This window comes from Rhea americana, unplaced genomic scaffold (genome assembly GCF_003343005.1).
Source record: "Rhea americana isolate MKP2758 unplaced genomic scaffold, rheAme1 scaffold_15, whole genome shotgun sequence".
In the NCBI taxonomy this organism is placed as follows: domain Eukaryota; kingdom Metazoa; phylum Chordata; class Aves; order Rheiformes; family Rheidae; genus Rhea; species Rhea americana.
In genome coordinates, this window is record NW_028185594.1 from 5480865 (window position 1) to 5493955 (window position 13091).

At 37.0% G+C, this 13091-nt stretch overlaps 1 protein-coding gene across 5 annotated transcripts in view; it reads right to left on the reverse strand.

Moving 5' to 3' along the window:
* LOC146598992 (aldehyde oxidase-like) overlaps positions 1 to 13091 on the reverse strand; it is a 47047-nt gene that overhangs the window by 12554 nt on the left and 21402 nt on the right. For 4 of the 5 annotated variants that reach the window (XM_085299454.1, XM_085299452.1, XM_085299457.1 and 1 more), the window contains 10 exons: positions 12460 to 12622; positions 11542 to 11634; positions 9399 to 9568; positions 7892 to 8018; positions 7215 to 7337; positions 6230 to 6326; positions 5190 to 5314; positions 4006 to 4139; positions 2647 to 2734; positions 1502 to 1588 (listed from right to left, as the gene is read on the reverse strand). In XM_085299454.1, the coding sequence (XP_085155580.1) occupies positions 1502 to 1588; positions 2647 to 2734; positions 4006 to 4139; positions 5190 to 5314; positions 6230 to 6326; positions 7215 to 7337; positions 7892 to 8018; positions 9399 to 9568; positions 11542 to 11634; positions 12460 to 12622 (1207 nt within the window). The remainder of the gene's footprint in view (positions 1 to 1501; positions 1589 to 2646; positions 2735 to 4005; positions 4140 to 5189; positions 5315 to 6229; positions 6327 to 7214; positions 7338 to 7891; positions 8019 to 9398; positions 9569 to 11541; positions 11635 to 12459; positions 12623 to 13091) is intronic. The other variant, XM_085299455.1, reaches the window with a different exon arrangement.

Sequence of the window (13091 nt, forward strand, 5' to 3'; positions counted from 1 at the left end):
TACATAGAAAAAGTGAATTGAAACATTGTTTATGGAATAAAAACAAAACTTTTTTTTCTTATGAGTACTAATTTTATGCGCTTCAGARAAAGTGTATGTATGAAGATGATCAGACTGCATACGAGGGCTATTGATAAATTATAGTGACTACAGTGTATCATGTAACAATTCTAAATTATACCAAGATTTCCTCCCAAAAATCTCTGTTCTACTCTTGGTGCAATCACAGTCAGTTAAAACATATAATTGACTGTTGAATGAATAATGATTCCGTTAAGCATAAGATTGTCAGTATTCAACTCCTGAGCTTGAAGGTCAGTTTTTATTACAATGAGTAATAATCATCTTGCCTCTGTCTGGGCTGCAACGTAAGCAGCAAATTCCTTTGGATTGGCTTCCAGAAAATGTGTGCTCTTTCTGCTTAGAGTAAGCTCTTCTCTAAAGAATAAATCCCAAAATACTATCTTGGGAACACAGTGATAACTTGCACTGGCTTAGAAAACTGGAAAACTGCAAAACTTTCATTTCCAGTAAGTCTCTTTGTCCTTTTAGAAGTACTGAGTTATTAATGGTATGCTAATAGAATGGAAAGGAATCACAAATAAACCACTTGTTATTGAATGATTCATCAGGGAAGGAGGTTAGAGAGTCAGGTTGTTGTGTCACAAGTGCTATTTTGGCTGCAACCGAGTTGGACGAAAACATTACTCAGTTGTACAGCAGTGCTCTGAAAGGTTGTTACTCCCTCTACTCCCAGCTCTACCAGCTCAAATTGCAACCTTGTAGAATTTCATCTGAAGCTGGTTCTGACATAATGTGATCTGTATCGACTTACATATTTTTAATCCTGTATTTTTTTTCAAACTCAGGTCATTTTTTTCAGTACCAGTTTATGCTGGTTAGTTTAGGTTAGAATTAAAAATTGCAGAAAATACCATAGGCAGAGCAGCGATAACAGGATAGTGACCACTACAAATATTTCAGTTGCAGACAAAATAGCCCATGCAAACACAGATAGCTTGTGACTGCTATTAAAGCAAGCAACACARGCCTGCAAGGTGGGTAAGTGAGGAAGCGAGGTACAGAGTTCAATAACTGCAGACCTAAGTACATAAACACATGCAGCTAATAACATAAGACAATTATCACTGTGATTATTTTTGGAAGGCTAAGGGAGGCCTTCCCAGCTTTGTAGACACAAAAGCAAGCACACACACAGGCATTGTGTATTTTAAAAGAATACATCGTTAGCTGATGTGTCTATTATGGGAAAATAAGCTTGAGAAACTGTTCATAAAGTTAACATGTAGAGAAATACTGAAAAGTTGTACAGTACTTCACTGAACTGAATAAGGAAAGCTAAATTTTCAAACGTGTTCAGAGTCCCCAAGACAGAAGGCTATATAAATAACAGTATCTGTGCAATGGAAGTTGTCCTTCATCACTTCCTAGCTAATGATTCCTTCATGTTAAAAGATTTGTCAGCTTATAAAATCCTTACCAGGACAGATTCATCAGGGGTGCATCCTCCATTAATGTAAAATTCAACATCCACAGCTATGATCCTACCATCATTCATGAAGCCAACCTAGAGTAGATCAACACAGCCTTCTTAGATTTTGTCATGCATTCACCTTTCCGTGCTTGGCTTTTTGGAAATCAATGTGAGCCACACAATYGGTGTTACACTGCACTATTCATTCYGCAGTACCATTCACAGAAACTGGGGAAAGGCAAGAGAGTAAGGGGCTATGGGCTTTCCTAGCTGTCATCAGTGATCTGTAGAGGTACAGCATACAACAAGCAACATTATTCCAATGGGAGATCAAGAAGCAGGGAAGCCCCATGTCCATGTGCCTTGCCCAACAGATGACTGAGAAGTGTTTTGGGTTGCTTAGGAGTATTCACTGTAGACAAAGTTAATTCCCACTCTTACTGTAAGAATGGTGTCTGGCAGATGTAGTATAACATTTGCTTTTTTAAAAAATGAAGAAATGTTAATCTTTATCTCATATGTCTCTTTTCACCTGTTGCCACTAATGATAGTTCCTGAATCAGGAACTCATCAGTTCCTGATCAGCTCCTCATCAGGAGCCACAGTTTATTTTCAGCTCTAGGTAGGCACCTTGTATAACCCCTTTATCTATGTAGTAGAGATGAAAAAGGAGACAAAACTTGCCCTAATGAATTGTTATGTCCCATGACAGTGCATGAGCAGGAATGAGATCAGTTTCCTCCATAGGACAAGTTTTCCTGTATGACACTGTTTCCAAGAAAAGCTAGCTACTCCTTTGCTTGAACTTGAGCATATGGAGGGTCTGAAATAAACCTGTGCAGAAGATGTCTGAACTAGTAACAGCATTTGGCTTCCGGTTCCCAGGAAAAAAAGAACAGAAGAGCTATAAAAGGAAAAGGACTTGAACAGAGCAGGGTTGAGAAGAGTCCAAAACTGCAGAGACAGAGATAGGTGCAGAGAATGGTTTGTACAACAATTTTCTCTCTTGACTTCCTGGTTAATGGTTTTATTTTAAAATTGAATTGATTATAATTATTTTCATTACTAGAACAAGTATTAACCAGCGACATTGAAATCTCATTCTTAGACTACGGTCAGTTATTTTTGCACTGAATTCTTGTGGCACTCACTTTGTATTTACCAATAAAAGGATGTCGACCTCCAGTGATTAACATATCATCCCCTCGACTCAGAACAAGACGGACTGCTCTGCTGGTTCTAAATCAACAAAAGAAAAGTGACAATTTCAGACAAAATTAGAGATTTTATTAATAGGACAGCTATTCGTCATGAATCCAGGTCTAGCCATGCATCTAAATATATATTTAGATTAAATTTAATTTTAAAAGATTTAAACATATGCTTAAAGCTATGTACATAGTTCTTTTTTTTTTTTTTTTGCATTTAGAATCACATCCATTTTCATTTCACCTCTTGAAAGACAGCTAGACAATTCAGTGCAAATTTCCTCAGAAGAAACTGTCATTGCAGTTTTAAGACTGAACTGTATTAAGTGAGCTAATAGCTATTAGAATTCAGCCTTAGCTATTCAGAGTCATATGGAAATAGGGTGCCTTGGAATAAAGCAAAAATATGGATAATAATAAAAATAAGCAAATTAGTCTTTACATTCATACATGGTTTAAAATATTTATTATTGAAAAATGAACATAAGATGTAAAACTAAGTCATCCTATAAAGAAAAATGTTGTTGTTAGCACAGCCTGTTTTAATGCAAAACACAGATTATATGGCCAAAAATAATCAAGAGCAGTGTGTACAACAGTGACAGTATTAAAAGAGGCAGGTATTGAGCTAACCGCACTGATTATAAGATCACTTTAGCTAGGACAGGATGTAGCATAATGTGTATTCTGCAATAAATAATCTATGCATATAATAGAGGTTACTGTCCTGTCAGCTAACTGCCAAACCCAGCCAGAGGATATTGTCTTGCCAGATCTGGGGAGTGGAGCTGCATGTGTTGATTCCTAAACTAGTTCAACTAGAATTAGCAAAGACATAATAGCAAATAGATTTAAGCTAATTTTGWTTGAAAAAAATTGAGGAATGAAAGACTTGTTCCTAGAAGTAGCTCCATGCATAACCTCTTCCACTGGCACAGCAGAATCCTGAAGAAGATAGCATTGGATTACTAACATGATGTTTTGAATGAACATACAAAACCTCAGTCTCAGGGGCTGGTCCTTTCTAATGGTCAACCATTTAAAGAACATTTCTAGCTTATACTGATCTTGATTTCTGACAGTCTTATCAACTTAGATGAGTCTAGAGCATCTTAACACACTAACAAAACAAACCAAAACAAACAAAAAATCTAGTGAATAGTTTTACCAAATGTGAACAGTCAGGATTTTATGACTCTTTAGCTAGAAATCTGGAGAAAGCAGAAAGCATTTTAGCCAAGGTGCAAAACTTGTCCATCCAATTTTTTTCTTGATATCCCAATACACACACACTTCACTTACTTGTTTGCTGCCACTGCAGCAACTGATGCCAGTAAACCAGCTTTCAGGAGTTTCCCACCAAAAGCTCCACCTACTCGTTTGACATGACACATGATCCTGTTGGCTGGAACACCTAAACTTGCAGCTACCATCTCCTGTAAAACAAATTTCTCTTTTATATCAGTACCAGGACCCTTTCTCAAGTCAAACTAGGCATAACATTTAGGTTTTGCAATAAGAACCTTTTCCAGAAAAGGGTTCCATAGATGCTAGCAGGATTTTCAGCTTAAAAAGCAAAAAAACCCACCACCACCACCACCACCACCAACAACAACAACAAACACTCAATGCTGTCAAAATCTCTACTACGGAGAATGTGAAAGGGCCAGAGATAAAAGTGAAAAATTAACAGCCTTAGATTTCATTACCCAAACTGTGAGAAGCAGCAGAAAAAAAGTAAAAGATATTAAAGCATATATTTTATTATTTCCATTAATTAATAAAATCATAAAGTTACTTTAATTATTCCTAACTAAATTCAAATCATTTAGTTTTTAATAATCAAAGGTCTTACAAATGTCAAGAATGTTCTTGTTTCAAATATGTAATATTCATCATTTTCTCAGACACTTAAAAGTTCTTCATGCTTTCTGGCTATTAGTGATATAAAAGTAACAGAAATGACAAAGAGAGCTGAGCAACAGGCTTTGAAAACAAAACACTAGTGTTCACTGAAATGCTGTCAGTTCTATGCACCATGGCTATTGCAATACAGACTATAAGCAGTGTCAGAGTTTGTAAGTTTTTGCCTTATAGTTTTGGCACAGAGCAGAGGTCTCCCCTACAGCTATTACAGTCGATCACTCCTTCAGCAGACCGACTGTTCAGGGCACTGAATGCTCCCCAGCTCTATGGAAGCTACTGGTGATGGAGGATCATCAGCACCCAATAGGGAGTTTCTCATTCCTACACTAGTAGGCATGAGGTACTTTGTTCAGAGGGAAATAAGAGACTTCTACTTCCTCCTTATCCTTATGGCAGAGTGATGRGTGTGCACTAAGATACAGCAGTACTACAAAGCAACTGTTGTGGGATAATCCAAATGTGCAATTTCATGTTCCTGCTCTTTTAAACTGGCAAGATGGATTTGTAAACCACACAAAGAGCTCTATTGTCACAAGTTCTCTGAGAATTCAGTGTATTACCTGGATAATTGCTGGATGCTGTGTTGACACATACACATTCATTTCTTTATCCTCTCCTTTTGGAACAGCAAGCACACTCTGAGTCTCCATGTAAAAATGTTCCTGCCCTCCAATGTGAATCTGCCCTGATCCAAAGAGAAAAAAACAAATGCTGAGAGAGGCAGGGAGAGAGAACGTGAACCCAGAAAGAACCAATTGGCTATCATCATGTAAATTATAGAGGTCAGTGTCAAATCTTCCAATGCATCATTTATGAAGGAGCAACATCTAAAATAAAAACACAGATTAAACTCTACAGATTTCGATTGTCCTGGTTCCAGTGAAAACAACAGAATTTGATTAATAGCACATTAATATTGTCTACAGATGATGAGAATATTAAATAGAGCATATATATATGCATGTCCATATGCATTTTGTAGCATATCCAAAGCAAGAACACATTAGATAGGTCCATTAGAAGGCTCCCAAGATGGTAAGGGGTCCAGATCACTGGATGTATGAAGATGGGCTGACAGAATTGCATTTGTTCAGTTATAAGAAGAGAGGAGTAAGGGGAGATCTTATTGCAGTCTACAACTAACCAACAGGAGGGCACAGAGAAGACAGAGCCAGATTGTTCTTAGAAGTGCACACTGGAAGATCGAGAGGCAATGAACAAGTTGAAACATGAGAAATTCCAACCTGAGGCAAGGAAAACAATTGTAACCATGAGGGTGGATCAAACACTGGAACAGGGGCCCATAGAGGTTGTAGAATCTTTGAGCAGGAGATTATACTAGATGACCTACTTCAAACCTAAATTATTCTGTGATTCTATGATTCTGTATCAAGGACAGAGAAGGAAGAAAGTTAGACTGTATCAGGACCCCAAGATCACTAGATTTAATCACACTTTCTTACAGAGGACCAAGAGTTTTTTTAGGCCTAAGGTCATATGTGACATTACTGAGAAAAAAAGGCAGAATTGGCACCTGAAAAGGAACAGACAATTCCAAATATTGACAGCTTCTTCTCACCAAACATACTCTACAATTTACCTTCAAGTATTTTATCAACAGTTTCAAATGCCTGATCAACATTTCCTTGCTCTAGTTTTCTTATTGGCTCAAAGAATGAGTTGTGTTTTATTGCTTCCTGCAGTGGAGAAAAAGACAAACAGTTTGAGTATTTTTAACATTTTCAGTTTATAGTGGCATTTTACTCTCAGGGAGAACACCATCCTCTTCAGACTTTTGAACCACCAGCTACTAGAGTCAGCGAAGAACTCTATTTCATTATTTTACTGCCATAGTTGATGAGTTTATCTATCGATTCCAGACAATGCTTTCCTGACTTATTTTGTGTTATTGATGGTAGTAGTTTTATTAAGGGAGCTCACTCAATGTATTCAGTGGACTATTTCCTCCCACACATCTAGCAAATGACCAAGAAAGCACGTAATAATCTTGCAAATGTGTCCTTTACTCCCTATTTCCACAACATATCATAACTCCATTTCCCCTATGACTACCACATCACATTTCCAAAATGTTTCATATCCCTGACATCTTTCCTCCCACATACCCCTAACACTTGCTGTATTTCCAGTCCAACTTTTTGGCTTGCTAGCTGGAAAAAAGATAGCTGGAAAAAMAGTGCTACGGACAATCAGAAGCTGATTGCTCAGCCAATATACATACGCTGATCGAACAGGGGTTGGTACCAAAACAAAAATTAGAAACTGCCAGAGGGCTCATTGTCTCTTCCTCACTGGGGACATCAAAAGAGCGTTTTTCATGTGTTATTATGGCTTACAGACCCTAATAATTTTGAGATTGTTGCCTATCTATCACAAGTAGTCAAAAGTGGCCCACTAGGTTAAAAAGTTATTTTAGGGGATAATGATGGATTGATGAATCAGAAGTTCACGTTCACCTTGTTTCCTTAGAATATCATGTTAAAAACAGCAAGTGAACAGTGAACTTTTCCCTGCCTAAATACATAAAAGAAAAAAAAATACAAGAAGAAAAGTGTGATTAGTACCTCAATTGTCAAGATCACTGGCTCCAGTACTTCATACTCTATCTTCACTTTTGCAGCTGCTTGTTTGGCATGAACATATGAATCTGCAGCCACAGCACAGACAATCTGACCAACGCAAATCACCTGTAAAATACACATCACTTAATAGAACAGTGGACTCAAGTGATTCCCACACGTCCTGCTGAAATTATTCTTTCACATAAACACTATTCACATTTCCTTTTTTTAATTTTGCTTTGACTTGGGTCTTTGAATTTGCTTTAGAACATCCCTGAAGCTAACAAATTATTAGAAAGACCAGTATAACTAGGGAACAACAGAAAATAAGGTATTCCAAAAATTCATAACTGACCCAAAAACCTACGTTGCCCTAAATTTCAGTAAAATTTACTCTTACAACAACTCAGATGGTTTTCTGAGATTTATGTTTCATTTGTATTCCTCTGATTTATACATTTTTCTAGACAGAATATAATGCACATCAGTTATTCTGAAGTTGATAAGGGAGTGGGAAAAATTGCAAGAAGCTGCCTTGTTATATGGCTATTCCTTGACACATATACAATACAAAAATTAAGGAATCATCAGGTCAAATTTCATTATAAAGGACTGAAGAAAATCAATTAAAAATGAAGAAAATCAGTTAAAAAAACAAAGAAAAAGATATGCAGTTATACCTCGTTTCTTGCAAATAAAATCTCTGGATCACTGGAATAGTAAAACTCATTTGTGGCTGGGACATCATGAGCTGTTATGATATCAAACACACCTGGTCCTTTCAGGGCCTCTGATATATCTATAGACCTGATTGGGATGTGGGAAAAAAGAAGTGTAATGCATTAGTTTTATGAAGTATTGCACATATGGAGGAAACTCGAAACAGGTACGTTTTTTGTATGGCCAGAATCTGTACACAGGTTCAGGTATGTCTTTTCCCTCTCTTCCTGGCACATCAAGAAGTCTAGGTCACAGGGAATTAAAACAAACAAACAAACAACAACAACAACAAAAAACTTACTAATTTGCTTCATTTCCAGAAGATCCTTACTCTAGATCTAAGGAAGTCATGGGCCCATTAGAATGTCTAAACTGCCCTGATTTAATAATTAAAAAAATCGCTGCACAATTATTACACTACAACTGCAACTTTTTGTTTTTAAGACCTCACAGCCTACACAGATATCGAACTGATACAACTAAAAATTCTACAGTATGATTGGTATAAATGGAAAATGAATGGGAATGTACGGGTGTGGAAGCATCAGAAGGAATGCCAACAATGGCACATTTTGATGGCCTTTAGTTTGGCAGGTCATCAAAATCCCATCACACATGCAGGTATCTTCTCACGACACCCATATCAGAAGACAAAGGAGAGTCAATAAATCCTACTGACTCACAGAGATGGGAAGATGTCAACTCCTAAAGAGTATAAAAAGGCACATCCAAACCCAGCATATTATCACCAACCCAAGAATAAGCCAAGGAATATGACAAGGATTCCATAGTTAGCATCTGCAGTCTGCTCTGTCATCAAAAGGAATTCTGATCAGACCACTTGGATATGTCTTGGTGCTTGAACGTTGGGCACACCACTTGAATATGTGCATCTGGATGGTTGAATACTGGACAAACTGCTAAGATAAATGTATCCTGGCATTCGCATGGGTCAGTATGAGAGCATGAGTGAGTGAAATGGATTTTCTTTCAAAAGACAATCATCATCTCCTCCTATAAGGTCTCATACTGAGCTTTGCTATCTTGCTGCTGCAATGTTGCAGCATTCTTTCCTAAATCCCAAACAACTTACATCATAGTAAGGTTGAGATTTCAAAGCTATGTTGGTAAAGCTGAATTTAGGTGCCTGCTTGCACTGCACAGCACAGCACAGCACTATGTGGAGGTACCTAGACTAGCAACGACTAAGCTGGCTCACGGATCAGAAACAGTTCTGCCTTCTTAGCACAGTAATATGGCACGAGATAGGGAAGCCCAGCTGGAGTCTTCCAGATCAGTAGACAAGAGTGCAACAATACTGCCACACTAAAGTGACTTCCAGTACTCGAGTCAATACTTTCACCAGGGGTGCTGTCCTGTGTACATGTACCTTGACTTCATTAGTCTGCTGTAAAGATCTCAGCACTTCATAGTAACACTTCTTTCAGATACACTTTGAACACTTACACAATCCTAGCATGAGCTCTGGAACTAGTGACAACAGCCAGAGAGAGTTCCCCGTCCACAGAAGGAAGGTCATCAATGTAAACTGCTTCACCTGTGGCATGCTTAATTCCAGACTGATGCATAATGGGACGTCCTACAGGATCCTGGGGAGGCTGACTTGGCTCTACGTCCTGTACAAATATGCAAAATCCCCAGTTACAGAAGAATAGCCATATTGTTCTTATATTAATCAGAAAATCAGATGAAGAAACAACTGTTCATAGTATCCTCTTATGGTTCAATACCGAATATAGATTAGGATGGAGGACTTGACTGCTGCTCCTGAGGGTTTCTTCAATTTCTTCTCCTAAGGAGACTTTCAACAGCCTTGCAAAGGTTCGTCTACATGGATTTTTTCCTTAATCATTTACATCAAAATTATACAAATAACATTCCTTTTGAGACAGACAGCCTCCTCCTTTATTGATTGGTGTCATGAGGCTTTCTGAATAATTCTCTGAATTATTCTCACTAGCATCTGCTCTGTATTTTAAGTGTCTGGTGTTACATTTTGAGCTACTTGCAGTAATTCCTAGGATTTTTCTTTCTCCCTGAAAGATTAAAATTAACTCATATAAATCAACATGATAATATTTTCTTCTTAATTTTATTCCCTTGCGCCTGTGTTTGAATTTAGTGCCTTACTAACCTTATTTTGCTAGGTCTCTCCTGCAGTTAACTCAGTTTTGCCAGCTGATTCTGCCACATCAGTTAACTGTTGCTCACTTCTGTATCATTATTCAGATCTCTGGGGCAGTGATCACACTAGTATTCTCCTTTTCCACATTTAGAACTAGTTATTTGCTCAGATATCAAAATCTTTTTTCTCATACAGCTTCCAGCACACAAGTATTCTCACTAAACATTCCTTCCTCCTGCACTTTCTAGTACACTGTCTGCTCTTAGCCCAAGGATAAGAAACATTTTTCACATGACTTCCTGAAGTTCCTCAGATGGCTGTCTAATTAAAATCATCTCAGCTTTTCCATTAATAGAAGACTTTAACCATCTCGTCTGACCAGGTATTTATCTTTTATGGTACACATTCTTTTTTCCTAATTTTAAAAGCTTAGTAACATTCTGAGGAAGAACTTCAGGCAAAAGATAGAGATTTCAAAAAGTTAGGTAGACATTTCAAGGGTCAAAGCTGATTTTCTGCATTTTTAATAATTTGTGTTGCTCACTATCAACTGATCTTAATAACAAATTGTATTCATTTCCATTGCTCAATCATTTTCTTGTGGCTGGGGGATAAATTGTCCACAGTAGCCTAAGATGACAAAGAACTAGTTCCTTTAATGTTGGCCCCTTTTAAAAGTGACCAGTTTCTTTCCTTTGAAGATAACTCTAAAGGAAGCTGGATATAATGACTTAAATTTAAAATAGTTTATAGCAAAAGTTATTTTAAAGGATATTTGAAATTGAAAAAAAAAGTGTTTCCCTTGATTTCATCAGAATTTTATTTAGGTTTTCATAAGCTTCAGATTTTTGTCTTTATTGAGGCCATCAAAATATCAAAAAAACCTTCCAGGGCTTATTTCCCACTGAGATCCATTCACAAGGGTTAGCATTGTCAAAAGAAAATCCAAGAGTTGGTCTCTGCTATCCTCTACTGGTGAATTCTCCTATAACACTCGTTAATTTGCACAGGCATCCATCAAACACCTCTCTCTTGATTCCTAACTCTATAGTAAGAGCTAAGAGTCCTCTTAAGGGCTAGGAAAAGTATATCTTGAGATAAGAATACTATAGTGATATCTACAGATCTGGACTTCTCAATTTTCTCAATTTACTCCTGAAGTTTTTCCAGCTGGGTTGCTCACGCTGCTAAAATGAATTTAAGCAGGTTAATGTGGCATTTGTTACGCTTATTTACCTTTTGTGAACGTTTTAGAAGAAATTTTCAGAATACTCATGAGTTTTTTTTCTTTTAAACAGACAAGATTTTTATGATTTAGATATATATAAAAATCAAGCACTGAAGTATTTTGCTACTGTTGCCCTCATTCCTTTGGAAAAGTTTGTATCTGATCTTCAAAGCAAGGGTCCCCCTTAACCATGACTTTTTACCGTAAGTCTTAAAAAGAAAAAAAAAATCACTTGCCTGGTATACTTGGATGCTCTGTGGCATTTTGGTTTGGAAATCCTGTAGGACACTGCCATATTCCATAGGTATGCCAGGATAGTGGCAAGGGTCCTGAAAAAAGAACTGAATTACTATTAAAACTCATATTCCAATTTAAAAAACTAACAACCAAAATCACCAAATTTAATCTCTTCTCATAGAAAATTCCTTCAAGTCTTCAGTTAGAAAGGCTTTAAAATAAGAATTTTAAAATAGTTATGAATTTTACTAAATAATTTTAAAAAATGTATTGCATTCAGCAAATATGCTTAAGCAAGCAACACAAAACAGCGCTAGTCAGAAGAGCTTTGCTCTGCAGTCTGATCAAAACTGGCATAGAATCACTCCTGGTAATGGTAATTCAGAGGAAAAAGCTCAAGGTAACACATAAACACACAAGAGAAAGGCAAAAGCGATGTTCTTCCTCAGGAGAACAGATCTTGAGACAAAAATAAATAAATCACAGCTAGAAAATATTGGGCCAGTGAACTTTATTGAGTCCTCTTCACCCAGTCAACAATTCATACCAGAAGGATGGTTGATTTAGCATAAAGTTACCAGAGCCTTTATTGTATCTTGGCTGTTTGTGCTTTGAATAGTAGACAGGCTGCATATGACCTCATATATGTTTTCTTTGAGCCTGAGAGATCAGTACTGATATATTGTTGAATTAACATAGCTGCCTTTATTNAAAAAAAAAAAAAAAAAAAAAAAGGCAGCCCAATGTCAAAGGATTGGGCACCTGAAAGTTAAATGGGCATCTAACCCTCTATCTGTTGTCTAAAGATAACACTAGACAGACAGCAAAGCACATTCTACAAACTACTACAACCAACAAATACCAAAACCACTTTGGACATTTGTTTGCACAAAAACAAACAAAGACAACTCATTTACCATCGTCTTTAAAGACTGCAATACTTCCAGGAAAAATCTATAAAAGAAGCTGACTACCAGAGTTTTCTTATAGTCAACTTTCCCACCCCAGGCTACGCCTAGAAGAGCGATTTCTTTAAGGATGAGTCTGCAAGCTTCATCCAGCATCTTCTCATTCCAGTATCTGTCAGGAAAAACACACATGTAAACAAACTAGGAGTGAAGATCAAAAAATTAAATATAAATTACATTACTACCTTCGTACCATATGCATAATCCTGTTCATAACAAAGCCAGAATTCTGATTTTAATGATGGCCTGCAATTCTGAAAACAGCATAGGTCAAAGTTGGTCACGGAACTAATGTCACTTAGGTCAGCAGCATTGAGTGCTGTKTCAACTTACCCTACATACACATTTAAAGCTGATTTAATACTCTTATGGATTATCACTAGTCCCCAGATAGTCCTATATTTAAAGTAAAGTGAATAATGATACTGATGCAAACTGGAGATGCTTTCAAAGGATCTGATGAGTACCAGAAAGCTGCTTCACATTTTCTGAAAAGGCTGTTTTCTTGAGGTATCTTAACACAGTTTTCCATAGCTACACAGCCTTGGATATTAAAATATAAACATGTTAGAAGAAATTTA